Below are 18,887 nucleotides of genomic sequence, written 5' to 3'. Positions count from 1 at the left end.
AGGTGGTGGGTATTGGAGAGGGCATGGATTGCATGGAGCACTGGGTGTGGTGCAAAAATAATGAATACTGTTTTTCTGAAAATAAATAGAAATGAAAAAATAACAAATCGCATAAATAAATAAATAAATAAATAAATAAATAAATAAATAAATATGGCAATATGCTATTTATTTATTTATTTGTTTATTTGTTTATTTATTTATTTATTTTTATTTTTGAGATACAGAAATGATAGATAGATATATAGATAGCGTACCAGTAGGGAGAGTGGCAAAGGAGAGAGAAAAGCAGGTTCAAAGGAAACAGGAAGACTGACATGGGGTTCTACATGGGGTTCTATCCCAGACCCTGAGATCATGACACAAGCTGAAGGCAGATGGTTAAGTAGTTTTGCCACCCAGGCACTCCAAGTAGGAAGTGTTCTCTTTTTTTTTTTCCACTCCTATCTTGTCATTTGTTGTAAAAAAATATTCACAATAGGTAGAATTTTAGTGGTAGTTGAGTTATACATTTTTGACACTTAAAAAATAATAGTAGAATTTACAAAAATGAAGCAAAATTTTACATGTATTATATTTGAAGGAAACCTTTAATTTTATGGGAGTATTAGAGTAGAAGTACACAATAAAGATGTAAGCAAGAATTATTTTATTTCTTTGTGCTCTTAAAGCCTTATAAATATTTAAAGCTTTATAAATATTTCAGTTAAGTATTTAAGAAATCCATGTTACCCCATGACATAAATGGGAATTTCCAAATATTTTTGGTCAGGGCTGGAAAAAACTTTGAAAAAGTAAGATATGGACAAAGGGGAAAATCATTTATCAGGGCAGAATCTTAAATATATGGAGAAGTTGAATTCAAACAAATAGAAATTCCAGGAAATAAATAGAAGGAGCTGATTCTATTTCCCAGTTGGATCACATGATGGCAGTTCCTGCCTCTGACAGTGTGAACCGTGCAATCATCGGCACTGCTTTAGCCCCAGGATGATTGGCCCTTACATCACTGGAACCCCAATGATTCTTTTCAGAGCCCTCTTTATGTCTTTGTTCCTCAAGCTGTAGATGAAGGGGTTCAGCATGGGTGTGACCACCGTGTACATCACTGAGGCTATTGCACCTGAGTGGGAGCTCTGGGTAGCAGCAGAGCTAAGGTACACACCAAGCATAGTGCAATAAAATAAGGAGACAACTGAGAGGTGAGATGCGCAGGTGGAAAATGCTCTATACCTACCCAGAGCTGATGATATTCTACGTATGGAGGAAACAATCTTAAAATAAGAGTAAAGGATCCCAGAGAAAGGACCCCCACCCAGCAGAACAGCTGCAAAATACATCACCAAGTTATTAAGTAAGGCATCAGAACAGGCAAGTTGGATCATCTGATTGAGTTCACAAAAAAAGTGTGGGATTTTGAAGTTTGTACAGAAGGACAACTGCAACATCATTAAACTGTGTAACAAAGAATTCAGGATGGAAATGATCCAGGACACCAGAACCAGCAGTCCACAGAGCCGGGGGTTCATGATGGCTGTGTAGTGCAGGGGATGACAGATAGCCACAAACCGGTCATAGGCCATCACGCCCAGGAGAAAGACATCCGACACAGCAAAGAGTATGAGAAAGTAAATCTGCGTGAGGCAGCCTGCATAGGTTATGACTTTGCTTTGAGTCTGGATGTTCCACAGCATCTTGGGGATGGTGGTGGAGGTGAAACAGATGTCTACAAAGGACAGGTTGTTGAGGAAGAAGTACATGGGGGTGTGGAGGTGGGAGTCTGAACTGACGACCAGGATGATGACCAGGTTTCCAAACACAGTGATCAGGTACATGAAGAAGAAAAGCCCAAATATGAGGGGTTGCAATTCTGGGTCCTCTGACAGTCCCAGAAGGCAAAACTCTGAAATTTGTGTAACATTTCCTGGTTCCATGTGGTGAAGGTGACTTTAAGGACAGAAGAAAATAGCATGACTAATTTTCACACAAACTTGTATTATTCTCAGTTTTGAAATGTCACTTTTAAAATTTTGTATCTTATAAATTTACTTTTCTATATGCCACGTTTTAGGCATTGTGTAGACAAGGAGTATAGGGAGGTAAGAACAAAAGTACATGTCATACAATGATGGAGAAAGAATACATTGAAAAATAAGAAAATTAAATAGCATTTCAGGTAGTGGTAGGTAGTATGAAGAAAAAGAAAACAGGGGAAAAAACTGAATGAATAGCTATTTTCTTGGGCATTTAAAGCATTCTGCAAACAAGGTGATATTGGAACACAGACCTTAACTACAACAGAGGAGTAGATAAAGGATTATGGAAGAACTATGTGCCCAGCAGAGGGAATGGCCAGTGCAAATTTCCTGAGGAAGGTACTTGTTTCCAATGTTCAAGTCAAAGAAGTTCATTCCTCCTGCAAGGGGAATGAGCAGGAGTGAGACTGAGGAGAGACACCATCAGACATACCGAGGAGGGAATTGCCCTCTCTGTTACCCATGAACCCTCAAGACATGGGGACATCCATGTCCACACTGCCTCTGCCACTGTATCCATCATATTGCAAAGGCAGCCCATGAATTTAACCAGATCCCTTTCTTAGGGTCTTCTCTTGATTCAGTTCTGGCCCCTGGATTTTGTCACTTTGGGATTTCTGAGTACTGGCACCCTGTTGTGGGAACTGCTCACACTCTACAAGTCACACATGCAGGACACCATGGTCTCCTGGGTTGTGTTATTCCCTTGTCTTTCTCAGCCCTCACCTCCTGATTATGCTAGGAATGGATCCAATGCAAGTAGGCCATATCAGTGACTTTCCCCTATAAAATGCAAAAATGCCAATTCTTAAGTCTCCTATGGAAAAAATATAAATAATAAGATAGATATGTATGTATATATACCTATACATCTATATATATATAATATATTTATATTGTACATCCCCAAAATTAGAAAAGGGATAAACCACACTTAATAAAAAGAAGTATACATAATACAAAAAAGTTGGTCATTTTATGTTAAGCATAGAAGACTTGTTTTTCCTGTACCTTCTGGATTATTATTTGGCCAATTATTTTTTAATTTATAAATATAACATATTTTTTATTTTTTTATTTTTTAGTGTTACCAGATTCACTGTTTATGCACTACATCCAGTGCTCCATGCAATACATGCCTTCCTTTTTTTTATTTATTTTTTTAATTAATTTATTTATTTTCAGCATAACAGTATGCATTATTTTTTCACCACCCCCAGTGCTCCATGCAATCCGTGCCCTTTATAATGCCCACCACCTGGTACCCCAACCTCCCACCCTCCCGCCACTTCAAACCCCTCAGATTGTTTTTCAGAGTCCATAGTCTCTCATGATACATGCCCTCCTTAATACCCACCACCAGACTGAGGGCTTTGGCCAATTCTTTTCTATGTGGTCCAAAGGAAAAGGAGGTTAGATCATTTCTCCCTTCTCTTACGTGGCATTTTTTCATTGATTTTCGTGGGCTTTGGGTATTGGTATCTCTTTTGACAAACCCAAGGGCCCCACTCTAATCCTCAACCTGGGTTTCATTCAAAATGCAAAGGGGTCCACAGACCATACCCTATTATCCAGACCACACCATGACAATTCTATCTTGTACTCAATAACTTGCCTCAGATCATTCTGTCTGTGGGCATCATATCATACATACATTTATTTCATTGTGCTGTCCTCACTGTTAGGAGACAAAAGTTCACGGACTTCACCTTTCTGGTTCACTTTGTTTCTGTTTTTTTCCACCAAGTTATATAAATATATGTGCTTAATATAAAAAGACCTAGGAATATGAAAAATTAGAGAATGAAAAGAATGAAGTGATTACAAAACCAGATTAAAATGCAAAATGAGTAGTTTCAGAGCAACTGTCCCAGGAAAATTTGTATGAAAAACCAAAATGAACTGGAATGGGATATAAAATACTAATCATCAATTATATCAGTGTGGATTAATAACTAAATTTGTAAAAGCCTAGATATGAAAGAATATATCATATAGTGTTCCTAGAATGTTCTGGTCTGTGGCAGATCCTCAGTTTTTATTTGTTAAATGAGTCAGTAATTAGGTCCCAATGTATAAAAACATTTCCCACATGGCAAAATTGTATTTCTATTTCATTGGAAAAGATTGAATTGCTAAATAAATGATGGCATAAAGGGATATCTTTTAGAAAGAATATGAAATAGGTCCCCTTTCTCAGATCTTACTGAAATTCAGAGGATTATGACTGGGGTGTTGGACTCACCTGGCTGGGGTGTCTGACAGGAAGTTCACCTTGTAGAAATCTGAATTCCACCCTGGACAGCAGATGATAGGGAGTCAAGCTCTGTCCTCATTGGAGACAGCAGGAGGCACTAAAGTGTCAGCTCCTAGCCAGAATTCGGACTTGGAACAATGAAACATGAAGAATGGTCCTTCCTTTCCAAGGCTGCCCAGGCTGATGGACTGGAGATGAGGAGGTATATACAGCTCCCTGCATTTGCTCATTAGGCACACTTCCCTCTTGTGACAAGGGCCTCTACACATATGATTCCCAAGTGAAAAAGTTCTCTGGACTGAAAGAATATTTTCTTACTGAATCTCAGTTCCTAAAAGACAGGGTTAGAGGTCAAGTGAATCCGGTTTTTGCTAATTTTTAAAAACTCCTTCTATTCCCTTTCCTTTAACTTAACCCCCTTCGTGATGTGTGAATCTCCTGGCTTCTTATCTCCAGCTCCAAGTTGTCATTTTCTACAAGTCTAAGACCTAATAACGTGCCTGGATTAGGTCTTTTTATCTTCAAAACATTGACGTGTGGTGAGGACCCAGTGCTTGTATCTCCAGACAGGGTCTATTCTTCTTTTCTTTTCTTTTCTTTTCTTTTCTTTTTTTTCATTTATTTATTTTCAGCATAACAGTATCATTGTTTTTTCACCACACCCAGTGGTCCATGCAATCCGTGCCCTCTATAATACCCACCACCTGGTACCCCGACCTCCCACCCCCCCACCACTTCAAACCCCTCAGATTGTTTTTCAGAGTCCATAGTCTCTCATGATTCACCTCCCCTTCCAATTTACCCCAACCCCCTTCTCTCTTTTCAATAAGGCAAAGAAGTGTGTTCTTCTGCTAATAAACCTTGGCCACTACACGCATTGGCTTCAAACACATTTGCTGCTACAATTAGGAATTTCTTACTTTATACAGATTAAGAGCTGTGACTTAGGACTTTGTCATAAAATTGTTGATAACTAAAACAAATGTGTTTAGATAATTTTATGTACTATAATATGAGCTTGCATCTCACAGGGATTATTTGATTTAAATTTATAAACATCTTATCCCTGAGGAAGTACTTTTATGTACTATAATCTTCATTGTAGACACGGTGCTTAGTGCTAGCTAGTGATCTGTACACATAGAATATGTGACTATGTGGTGGGTCTTGAGTGTCGTTTTGTCATGATGCTTCTATCTCTCAAGCTCTGTGGCATTGGTTTCAGCTAGAAAATAATTTGCCCTGGGGATATCTGTTGATGTCTGAAGGGATTGTTCTGAACACCTATAATCCAAAGGAAAGCATCCCCAATATATCATCCTGCCACAAATGTCAACCATAACACATGAGAAATCCATCTAGACTAGCATCTCTCCAACTTCAGTGCCTATGAATCCACACAGGTCCCACTACAAATGAAGATTCTGATCACAGGTCCTGGGTGGCCCAGAGATTCTGCCTTTGTAGCAAACTCATAGGTGATGTTGATATGTAGGTCCTGTGTGGACAAGTCTTTGATTAGCAAAGCTGTGATCCTGTGTTAGAGTTAGGTATAGGGAAATTTAAGAATTTGGCACCAAATATTGTCATGGCACGAATTTTGAGGAAACCAGGTACTCAACTCATACCTCATGCTTTGTAAACTCTGTTTATTGCTTTCATAAGTGACTGAAATAATACACTTATGAAAAAGACTTTGTAGTAGACAAAATAAGGCCCTCCAATGTGTGTGCACATCTTTTTTGTTATTTTTTAAATTTCTTTTCAGTGTACCAGAATTCATTGTTTATGCACCACACCCAGTGCTCCATGCAATACATGCCCTCCTTAATACCCATCACCTGGATCCCCCAAACTCACACCCCTCCATATTTCAAAATGCTCAGATTGTTTTTCAGTGTCCATAGTCTCTCATGGTTCACCTCCCCTTCCAATTTCCCCCAACTACCTTCTCCTCTCCATCTCCCCATGTCCTCCATGTTATTTGTTATGCTCCACAAATAAGTGAAACCATATGATAATTGACTCGAGAGAGAGTCTGACTTATTTCATTCAGCATAATCTCTTCTATTCCTGCCCATGTTGCTACAAAAGTTGGGTATTCATCCTTTCTGATGGAGGCATATTACTCCATAGTGTATATGGACCACAGCTTCCTTATCCATTCATCCATTGAAGGGCATCTTGGTTCTTTCCAAAAGCTGCCAATAGGAGAAAGAAACAAACATACAAAACCTCCAGAGCTCAAAAGCTTCTGCACAGCAAAGGAAACAGTCAACAAAACAAAGAGGCAACCCACAGAATGGAAGAAGATATTTGCAAATGGCACTACAGACAAAAGACTGATATCCAGGATCTATAAAGAACTTCTCAAACTCAACACACACAGAAGAGATAATCATGTCAAAAAATGGGCAGAAGACATGAACCGACACTTCTCCAATGAAGACATACAAATGGCTATCAGACACATGGAAAAATGTTCATCATCACTAGCCATCAGGGAGATTCAAATTAAAACCACATTGAGATATCACCTTACACCAGTTAGAATGGCCAATATTAGCAAGACAGGAAACAACATGTGTTGGAGAGGATGTGTAGAAAGGGGAACCCTCTTCCACTGTTGGTGGGAATGCAAGTTGGTGCAGCCTCTTTGGAGAACAGTGTGGAGATTCCTCAAGAAATTAAAAATAGAGCTTCCCTATGACCCTGCAATTGCACTCCTGGGTATTTACTCCAAAGATACAGATGTAATGAAAGGAATAGCCATCTGTACTCCAATGTGTATAGCAGCAATAGCTATGGTCGCCAAACTGTGGAAAGAACCAAGATGCCCTTCAGCAGACGAATTGATAAGGAAGAAGTGGTTCATATACACTATGGAGTATTATGCCTCCTTCAGAAAGGACGAATACCCAACTTTTGTAGCAACATGGACGGGACTGGAAGAGATTATGCTGAGTGAAATCAGTCAAACAGAGAGAGTCAATTATCATATGGTTTCACTTATTTGTGGAGCATAACAAATAGCATGGAGGACATGGGGAGTTAGAGAGGAGAAGGGAGTTGGGGGAAATTGGAAGGGGAGGTGAACCATGAGAGACTGTGGACTCTGAAAAACAATCTGAGGGTTTTGAAGGGGCTGGGGGTGGGAGGTTGGGGCATCAGGTAGTGGGTATTATAGAGGGCACAGATTGCATGGAGCACTGGGTGTGGTGCAAAAATAATGAATACTGTTATGCTGAAAATAAATAAAAAATAAATTAAAAAAAAAACACATTGAGATACCACCTTACATCAGTTATAATGCCCAAAATTAGCAAGACAGGAAACAACATGTGTTGGAGAGGATGTGAACAAAGGGTAACCTTCTTACACTGTTGGTGGGAATGCAAGTTGATGCAGCCACTTGGGAGAATAGTGTGAAGATTCCTCAAGAAATTAAAAACAGAGCTTTCCTATGACCCTGCCATTGCACTACTGGGTATTTACCCCAAAGATACAGATAAAGTGAAAAGAAGAGCCATTTGTTCCCCAATGTTCATAGCAGCAATGGCCATGGTCGCCAAACTTGGAAAGAACCAAGATGCTCTTCAATGGACGGATGGATAAGGAAGATGTGGTCCATATACACTATGGAATATTGTGCCTCCATCAGAAAGGGTGAATACCCAACTTTTGTAGCAACATGGACGGGACTGGAAGAGATTGTGCTGAGTGAAATCAGTCAAGCATAGAGAGTTAATTATCATATGGTTTCACTTATTTGTGGAACATAACAAATAACATGGAAGACATGGGAAGATGTAGAGGAGAAGGGAGTTGGGAGAAATTGGAGGTGGAGATGAGCCATGAGAGACTATGGACTCTGAAAAACAACCTGAGGGTTTTGAAGTTGCAGGGGTGGGAGGTTGGGGAAGCCAGGTTGTATGTTTTAAGAGGGCATAAATTGCATGGAGCCCTGGGTGTGGTGCAAAAACAATGAATACTGTTACACTGAAAAGAAATTTAAAAAAAAAAAATAAGAAGAAGAAGAACGGCAGCATTTTTGTAGAGGATGTGCCTGATATTAAGCTTTTGATTTCTGACCCATCCATTTCAAGAACAACCATATTGAATAAACATATTGTCAGATGTGTGACTATCATTAGGTAAGCACTCAGACTACCTCAGCCATTAGGTACCTCTTCAGAAAGCCCTGGGTAACCTGAAAACTGAAACATGAATGATCCACCTTTGCATTTCTGTACCAAAATTTCACTCTTGTGTTTTAAACTGGTCAAAAAAGAGAAAACCTAGGGATCTCTAGCCATTCACGGACCCCCTAATTTCTTTCTTTCTCCTGCAATGAATCTCTGCCTCCCAGACCTTTCTGCCTCTGCCCTCCAGGAGCTGTAATAAACCTGGTTTTGTTAGACTTCTCCAATGGGTTTTGCTGAAGTGCATATTACAATCACATTAAGAACCCAAGGACTGGTGTTGCTACAGCAGAGACTCTGGTCAGGGATGCATTTGTGGGAATTTCCACAAGCAGACGGATGCAGGGCAGTGCCTGGGCTTTCCTAGCCTAAGCATCCCTGTCGGGATCCTGAGACTTAAACAGAACAATGTTAGGGACCACATTATCAGGAAGAGGTGTGAAGGCATATATATAAAAAGATTGACAGAGTCTAAGGAGAACTGTGGTTTTATATTCTTCTCTACAATAAAGTCATGTGAAGAACTTGGTGGCCAAAGTAGTGTTTTCTATATGAGGAATAGAACTCATGATTATTCTTTTGGGAAATCTAGAGAAAATTTATGTGGCATGATATAAGTCATTTGAAATGAAATTTGTTTGAAGAAATCCAACTTGCTCCTTGAAAGATGCAGAAATTTCTAGGCATTTGTGATCCAAGGTTGGAACACCACTGGAATGAATGAAAGAACCATATAAAGCAGAGGATTAGTAAAGTGTGTTACTTAAATGTGTGAAAAAGTTGAATTCAAACTAATGGAAATTCCAAGAAATGAATAGAAGGAGCAATTCTATTTCTCCACTCTGGTCAAAGAATAGAAGGTCCTCACTCTGGGACTGTGAGCCTTGCAATCATGGGCACTTCTTCAGCTCCAGGATGATTGGTTCTTATATCACAGGAACCCCAAAAATGCTTTTCAGAGCCCTCCTTATGTCCTTGTTTCTCAGGCTGTAGATGAAGGGGTTCAGCATGGGTGTGACCACTGTGTACATCACCGAGGCTACTGCACTTGAGTTGGAGCTCTGGGGAGAAGCAGAACTAAGGTACACTCCTAAGAGTGTACAATAAAATAAAGAAACAACTGAAAGGTGAGATGCACAGGTGGAAAATGCTTTATACTTGCCTTGAGCTGATGAGATACGAAGTATGGAGGAAATGATCTTAGAATAAGAGTAAATAATCCCAGCAAGGGGACCACCAGCCAGCAGCACAGCAGCAAAATACATCATCATGTCATTAAGTAAGGTGCTGGAACAGGCAATTCGGACTACCTGATTGATCTCACAGAAAAAGTGGGAGACTTCCACCTCTCTGCAGAAAGACAACCACAACACCATTAAACTTTGTAATAAGGAATTCAGGGCACTCATCATCCAAGACACCAGAACCAGCAGTACACAGTAGGTGGGTTTCATGATGACTGTGTAGTGCAGGGGGTGACAGATGGCCACAAACCGGTCATAGGCCATCACAGTCAGGAGAAAATCATCCAATCCAGTGAAGAGTAGGAAAAAGTATATCTGAGCGACACAGCCTCTATAGGTTATGACTTGGCTCTGAGTCTGGATGTTCTGCAGCATCTTAGGGACTGTAGTGGAGGTGAAACAGATGTCTACAAAGGACAGGTTGGCGAGGAAGAAGTACATGGGGGTGTGGAGGTGGGAGTCTGACCTGACAGCCAGGATGATGAGCAGGTTTCCAAACACAGTGATCATGTACATGGAAAGGAAAAGTCCAAATATGAGAGGCTGCAGTTCTGGATCTTCTGATAAGCCCAGAAGAAGAAATCCTGAAATTTGTGTATCATTTCCCGGTTCCATGTGGTGGAGGTGACTACCATGGAATAAAAAATAACAACACTTATTTTCTCAATAATGAACATTACAAATAACATTTAAATTATGCAATTTTTATTTTACATTCAAAAGTGAATATCCATATACATTTTTGGGGGGTATAGAACCTATCTCCTCTCAGGAACCTGCATGCCATCTCTGAATAAGAATGTGTTCATCATAACTAGCCCTCAGGGAGATTTAAATTAAAACCACATTGAGATATCACCTTACACCAGTTAGAATGCCCAAAATTAGAAAGACAGGAAACAACATGTGTTGGAGGGGATGTGGAGAAAGGGGAACCCTCTTACTTACACTGTTGGTGGGAATACAAGTTGGTGCAGCCTCTTTGGAGAACAGTGTGGAGATTCCTCAAGAAATTAAAAATAGAACTTCCCTATGACCTTGCAATTGCACTACTGGATATTTAACCCAAAGATACAGATGTAGTAAAAAGAAGAGCCATCTGTACCCCCAATGTTTATAGTAGCAATGTCCACAGTCGCCAAACTGTGGAAAGAACCAAGATGCCCTTCAACGGATGAATGGATAAGGAAGCTGTGGTCCATATACACTATGGAGTATTATGCTTCCATCAGAAAGGGTGAATACCCAACTTTTGTAGCAACATGTACGGGACTGGAAGAGATTATGCTGAGTGAAATAAGTCAAGCAGAGAGAGTCAATTATCATATGGTTTCTCTTATTTGTGGAGCATAACAAATAGCATGGAGGACATGGGGAGATAGAGAGGAGAAGGGAGTTCGGGAAAATTGGAAAGGGAGGTGAACCATGAGAGACTATGGACCATGAAAACCAATCCGAGGATTTTGAAGGGGCAGGGGGTGGGAGGTCAGGGTACCAAGTGGTGGGTATTATAGAGGGCACGGATTGTATGGAGCACTGGGTGTGGTGAAAAAATAATGAATACTGTTATGCTGAAAATAAATTAATTAATTTAAAAAAATATTAAGAAAAAAACACATTAAAATACCACCCTATACCAGTTAGAATGGCCAAAATTAGCAAGACAGGAAACAACATGTGTTGGAGAGGATGTGGAGAAAAGGGAACCCTCTTACACTGTTTTTGGGAATGCAAGTTGGTGCAGCCTCTTTGTTGAACAGTGTGGAGATTCCTCAACAAATTAAAAATCGAGCTTCCCTATGACCCTGAAATTGCACTACCGGGTACTTACCCTAAAGATACAGATGTAGTGAAAAGAAGGGCCATCTGTACCCCCAATGTTTATAGCATCAATGGCCACAGTCTCCAAACTGTGGAAAGAACCAAGATGCCCTTCAACGGATGAATGGATAAGGAAGATGTGGTCCATATATACTCTGGAGTAATATGCCTCCATCAGAAAGGACAAATATCCAACTTTTGTAGCAAGATGGAAGGGACTGGAAGAGATTATGCTGAGCGAAATAATTCAAGCAGAGAGAGTCAACTATCATATGGTTTCACCTATTTGTGGAGCATAACAAATAGCATGGAGGACAAGGGAAAATGGTGAGGAGAAGGGAGTTAGGGTAAATTGGAAGGGGAGGTGAACCATGAGAGACTATGGACTCTGAAAAACAATCTGAGGGTTTTGAAGGGACAGGGGGTGGGAGTTTGGGGGAACCAGGTGGTGGGTGTTAGGAAGGGCACGTATTGCATGGAGCACTTTGTGGTGCAAAAACAATGAATACTGTTATGCTGAAAAGAAATAAATAAAAAAGATGATGAGATAGAAATGAAGGAGGCTAAGGGGAAGAGAAAAAGAACAACTAATGAAGCATGAGGTGAGCCTTTGAGAATACAGCAATACCATGAAGTGGAACAATATTAGAGTTAATGGGACTCTGAAGAAGAAAAAGGAGAGATGGGGACAAAAGTTATATTTGAGCAAATCATAGCTGAGAACTTAGCTAATCTAAGGATGGAAACAGGCATTCAATTCCAAGAGGTAGAAAGGGCTTCTCCCAATATGATAAATAAAAAAGATCAACACCCTGACATATAATAGTGAAGCTTGCAATTTTCATAGATGAAGAGAAAATCCTGAAAGCAGCTCAAGACAGAGGTTCTTAACCAACAGGGGTAGAAATATTAGACTGGGAACAGACCTATCCAGAGAGACCTGGAAGGCCAAAAAGGTCTGGCCTGATATATTCAGGGTATTAAATGAGAAAAACATGTAACAATGAATTCTTTCTCCAGGAAGGCTGTCATTCAGAATGCAAGGAGAGATAAAGAGCTTCCAGGACAGACAGAATCTTTTTTTTCCCAGTATTCCAAAATTCATTGTTTATATACCTCACCCAGTACTACATGCAATACATGCCCTCCTTAATACCCACGACCAGACTTATTCATCCCTTCACTCCCCTCCCCTTTAACCCCTCAGTTTTTTTCTCAGAGAATGACAGACAGAATCTTGAAGAATATGTGACCACTAATTGAACCCTGAAAGAAATATTAAAGGAGATCCTGTTAGTGAAGGGAGAGCACAAAAGTGACATAAACAAGAAAGAAACAGAGACAGTATACAGAAACAAAGCCTTTCCAGGTAACACAAGGGCACTTATTTCCTGTCTTTCAATAATTACTCTGAATGTAAATGGGCTAAGTGCTCCAATCAAATGGTATCAGATTCGATAAAAAAGCAAGACTCATCCATGTGCTGTCTACAAGAGAAGCATTTGAGACCTAAAGACACATCCATATTGAAAGCAAGGGGGTGGAGAACAATTTATCATGTTAATTGACCTCAAAAGAAAGCTGGGATAGCAATCCTCATATCAGACAAATTGGATTTTAAACCAGAGACTCTATGAAGCAATGAATAGGGACACTATATCATACTTGAAAGGCATATCCAACAATAAGATCTAACAATTATAAATATTTATGCTTCTAAACTGGGAGCAGCAAATTATACAAACCAGCTAATAACCAAATAAAGGAAATACATTGAGAATAATAAAAGAATAGTAGGTGACTTCAACACCCCATTTACAGTAATGGAGAAATAATCTAAGATTATTTACAAGATTTACAAGGAAACTAGGGCTTTGAATGACACACTGGACCAGATGGATTTCACAGATACATGCATAACATTCCATCCAAAAGCAAGAGAATACACATTCTTCTCAAATGCACATGGTATATTCTCCAGAATGGATCACATGCTAGGTCATGAATTGTATCTCAATTGACACCAAAAGACTGATATTATTCCCTCCATATTCACATAGGACAATGCTTTGAAACTAGAAATCAATCACAAGAGGAAATGTGGAAGGAACACAAACATTTGGAGGTTAAAGACCAATATGAAGAATAAATGGGTCAACCAGAAAATTAAAGAATTTTTAAAAATTCATGGAAGTAAATGAAAATAAAAACAAATGTTCAAAACCTTTGAAATACAGCAGAGACAGTTCTAAGAATTACAATGCACAGATGTACTGAAAAGAAGAACCATCTGTACCCCAATGTTCATAGCAGCAATGGCCACAGTTGCCAAACTGTGGAAAGAACCAAGATGCCTTTCAACGGATGAATGGATAAGGAAGATGTGTTCCACACACACTAGGGAGTATTATGCCTCCATCAGAAATGATGAATACCGATGGAGGAGTCAAGATGGCGGAGAAGTAGCAAGCTGAGACTGCTTCAGCTAGCCGGAGATCAGCTAGATAGCTTATCTAAAGATTGCAAACACCTAAAAATCCATCGGCAGATCGAAGAGAAGAAGAACAGCAATTCTGGAAACAGAAAAACAACCACTTTCTGAAAGGTAGGACCGGCGGAGAAGTGAATCCAAAGCGACGGGAAGAGAGACCCCGGGGGGAGGGGCCGCTCCCGGCAAGCAGCGGAGCAACGGAGCACAAAATCAGGACTTTTAAAAGTCTGTTCCGCTGAGGGACATCGCTCCAGAGGCTAAACCGGGGCGAAGCACACGCGGGGTCAGCATGGCCTCAGGTCCCGCAGGGTCACAGAAGGATCGGGGGTGTCTGAGTGTCGCAGAGCTTGCGGGTATTGGAACGGGAAAGCCGGCTACAGAGACAGAGCCGACAGTAAGCTCGCAGCTCGGTGTTACCTTGAACCGGTCGCAGGCTCGGTGAGCTCGGAGTGTGGCCGGAGGTCAGGCAGACGGGAGTAACTGGGCGCTGTTCTCTGAGGGTGCACTGAGGAGTGGGGCCCCGGGCTCTCGGCTCCTCCGGGCCGGAGACCAGGAGGCCGCCATTTGTGTTCCCGTCCTCCGGAACTCTACGGAAAGCGCTCAGGGAACAAAAGCTCCTGAAAGCAAACCCGAGCGGATTACTCACCCCGGACCCGGGTAAGGGCGGTGTAATTCCGCCGGGGGCAAAGACACTTGAGAATCACTACAACAGGCCCCTCCCCCAGAAGATCAACAAGAAATCCAGCCTAGACCAAGTTCACCTACCAAGGAGTGCAGTTTCAATACCAAGGAGAGTAGCGGAATTCCAGAGGAGGAGAAAGCCAAGCACGGAACTCATGGCTTTTTTCCTGTGATTTTTTTTAGTCTTGCAGTTAATTTAATTTTCTCTTTTTCATTTTTTTTTTCTTTTTCTTCTCGCCTTCGGGTAAAATTTTTTTTTTAACTTTACCTTTTTCTTTTTTAACGATTTTTTACTAGTTTATCTAATATATATATTTTTTCTTTTTTACATTTTTCTCAGGTGTTTTCTTTTTTTAAAAAATTTTTTTTTCTTTTCTTTTTTTTTTCTTTCTTTCTTTTTGAACCTCTTTTTATCCCCTTTCTCCCCACTCACGATTTTGGATTTCTTCTAATTTAGTTAAAGCATATTTTCCTGGGGTTGTTGCCACCCTTTTAGTATTTTACTTGCCCCTTCATTTACTCTTATCTGGCCAAAATGACAAGACGTAAAAATTCAACGCAAAAAAAAGAACAAGAGGCAGAACCGAAGGCTAGGGACCTAATCAATACAGACATCGGTAATATGTCAGATCTAGAGTTCAGAATGACAATTCTCAAGGTTCTAGCTGGGCTCGAAAAAGGCATGGAAGATATTAGAGAAACCCTCTCGAGAGATATAAAAGCCCTTTCTGGAGAAATAAAAGAACTAAAATCTAACCAAGTTGAAATCAAAAAAGCTATTAATGAGGTGCAATCAAAAATGGAGGTTCTCACTGCTAGGATAAATGAGGCAGAAGAAAGAATTAGTGATATAGAAGACCAAATGACAGAGAATAAAGAAGCAGAGCAAAAGAGGGACAAACAGCTACTGGACCACGAGGGGAGAATTCGAGAATTAAGTGACACCATAAGACGAAACAACATTAGAATAATTGGGATTCCGGGAGAAGAAGAAAGAGAGAGGGGAGCAGAAGGTATACTGGAGAGAATTATTGGGGAGAATTTCCCCAATATGGCAAAGGGAACAAGCATCAAAATTCAGGAGGTTCAGAGAACGCCCCTCAAAATCAATAAGAATAGGCCCACACCCCGTCACCTAATAGTAAAATTTACAAGTCTCAGTGACAAAGAGAAAATCCTGAAAGCAGCCCGGGAAAAGAAGTCTGTAACATACAATGGTAAAAATATTAGATTGGCAGCTGACTTATCCACAGAGACCTGGCAGGCCAGAAAGAGCTAGCATGATATTTTTAGAGCACTAAACGAGAAAAACATGCAGCCCAGAATACTATATCCAGCTAGGCTATCATTGAAAATAGAAGGAGAGATTAAAAGTTTCCAGGACAAACAACAACGGAAAGAATTTGCAAATACCAAACCAGGTCTACAGGAAATATTGAAAGGGGTCCTCTAAGCAAAGAGAGAGCCTACAAGTGGTAGATCAGAAAGGAACAGAAACTGAGGGTTGCTGGGAAGAGGGGGTTTGGGAGAAGGGGGTGGGATTATGGACATTGGGGAGGGTATGTGCTTTGGTGAGTGCTGTGAAGTGTGTAAACCTGGTGATTCACAGACCTGTACCACTGGGGATAAAAATATATGTTTATAAAAAATAAAAAGTTAAAAAAAAAAAAAAGAAAGAAAGGAACAAAGACCATATACAATAACACTCACCTTACCGGCAATACAATGGCACTAAATTCATATCTCTCAATAGTTACCCTAAATGTGAATGGGCTAAATGCCCCTGTCAAAAGACACAGGGTATCAGAATGGATAAAAAAACAAAACCCATCTATATGTTGCCTCCAAGAAACTCATTTTAAGCCCGAAGACACCTCCAGATTTAAAGTGAGGGGGTGGAAAAAAATTTACCATGCTAATGGACATCAGAAGAAAGCAGGAGTGGCAATACTTATATCAGATCAATTAGATTTTAAGCCAAAGACTATAATAAGAGATGAGGAAGGACACTATATCATACTCAAAGGGTCTGTCCAACAAGAAGATTTAACAATTTTAAATATCTATGCCCCCAACGTGGGAGCAGCCAACTATATAAACCAATTAATAACAAAATCAAAGAAACACATCAACAACAATACAATAATAGTAGGGGACTTTAACACTCCCCTCACTGAAATGGACAGGTCATCCAAGCAAAAGATCAGCAAGGAAATAAAGGCCTTAAACGACACACTGGACCAGATGGACATCACAGATATATTCAGAACATTTCATCCCAAAGCAACGGAATACACATTCTTCTCTAGTGCACATGGAACATTCTCCAGAATAGATCACATCCTCGGTCCTAAACCAGGACTCAACCGGTATCAAAAGATTGGGATCATTCCCTGCATATTTTCAGACCACAATGCTCTAAAGCTAGAACTCAACCACAAAAGGAAGTTTGGAAAGAACCCAAATACATGGAGACTAAACAGTATCCTTCTAAAGAATGAATGGGTCAACCGGGAAATTAAAGAAGAATTGAAAAAAATCATGGAAACAAATGATAATGAAAATACAACGGTTCAAAATCTGTGGGACACAATAAAGGCAGTCCTGAGAGGAAAATATATAGCGGGACAAGCCTTTCTCAAAAAACAAGAAGGTCTCAGGTACACAACCTAACCCTACACCTAAAGGAGCTGGAGAAAGAACAAGAAAGAAACCCTAAGCCCAGCAGGAGAAGAGAAATCATAAAGATCAGAGCAGAAATCAATGAAATAGAAACCAAAAAAACAATAGAACAAATCAACGAAACTAGGAGCTGGTTCTTTTAAAGAATTAATAAAATTGATAACCCCCTGGCCCGACTTATCAAAAAGAAAAGAGAAAGGACCCAAATAAATAAAATCATGAATGAAAGAGGAGAGATCACAACTAACACCAAAGAAATACAAACTATTATAAGAACATACTATGAGCAACTCTACGGCAATAAATTTGACAATCTGGAAGAAATGGAGGCATTCCTAGAAACATATAAACTACCACAACTGAACCAGGAAGAAATAGAAAGCCTGAAAAGACCCATAAGCAGTAAGGAGATTGAAACAGTCATTAAAAATCTCCAAACAAACAAAAGCCCAGGGCCAGACGGCTTCCCGGGGGAATTCTACCAAACATTTAAAGAAGAACTAATTCCTATTCTCCTGAAACTGTTCCAAAAAATAGAAATGGAAGGAAAACTTCCAAACTCATTTTATGAGGCCAGCATCACCTTGATCCCAAAACCAGACAAGGATCCCACCAAAAAAGAGAGCTATAGACCGATATCCTTGATGAACACAGATGCGAAAATACTCAACAAAATACTAGCCAATAGGATTCAACAGTACATTAAAAAGATTATTCACCACGACCAAGTGGGATTTATTCCAGGGATGCAAGGTTGGTTCAACATCTGCAAATCAGTCAATGTGATACAACACATCAATAAAAGTAAGAACAAGAACCATATGATACTCTCAATAGATGCTGAAAAAGCATTTGACAAAGTACAGCATCCCTTCCTGATCAAAACTCTTCAAAGTGTAGGGATAGAGGGCACATACCTCAATATCATCAAAGCCATCTATGAAAAACCCACCGCAAATATCATTCTCAATGGAGAAAAACTGAAAGCTTTTCCGCTAAGGTCAGGAACACGGCAGGGATGTCCATTATCACCACTGCTATTCAGCAGAGTACTAGAGGTCCTAGCCTCAGCAATCAGACAACAAAAGGAAATTAAAGGCATCCAAATCGGCAAAGAAGAAGTCAAATTATCACTCTTCGCAGATGATATGATACTATATGTGGAAAACCCCAAAGACTCCACTCCAAAACTGCTAAAACTTGTTCAGGAATTCAGTAAAGTGTCAGGATATAAAATCAATGCACAGAAATCAGTTGCATTTCTCTACACCAACAGCAAGACAGAAGAAAGGGAAATTAAGGAGTCAATCCCATTTACAATTGCACCCAAAACCATAAGATACCTAGGAATAAATCTAACCAAAGAGACACAGAATCTATACTCAGAAAACTATAAAGTACTCATGAAAGAAATTGAGGAAGACACAAAGAAATGGAAAAATGTTCCATGCTCCTGGATTGGAAGAATAAATA

The 18,887-nt window shown here is 39.9% G+C and overlaps 1 protein-coding gene across 1 annotated transcript; it reads right to left on the bottom strand.

Moving 5' to 3' along the window:
• Positions 1-1,001: 1,001 nt before the first annotated feature.
• Positions 1,002-10,354, bottom strand: LOC309853073 (olfactory receptor 7A17-like; the record flags this gene model as incomplete). The annotated part of the gene is made up of 2 exons (XM_082710731.1): positions 1,002-1,785; positions 10,206-10,354. 2 exons carry the CDS (start codon positions 10,352-10,354, stop codon positions 1,002-1,004), a joined length of 933 nt encoding a protein of 310 aa, XP_082566857.1.
• Between the last annotated feature and the right edge of the window lie 8,533 nt (positions 10,355-18,887).

This window comes from Mustela nivalis (genome assembly GCF_964662115.1).
Source record: "Mustela nivalis genome assembly, chromosome: 1".
Taxonomy (NCBI): Eukaryota; Metazoa; Chordata; class Mammalia; order Carnivora; family Mustelidae; genus Mustela; species Mustela nivalis.
The sequence above is the reverse complement of the archived record's forward strand: the minus strand, read 5'-3'. Positions and strand labels throughout refer to the sequence as shown.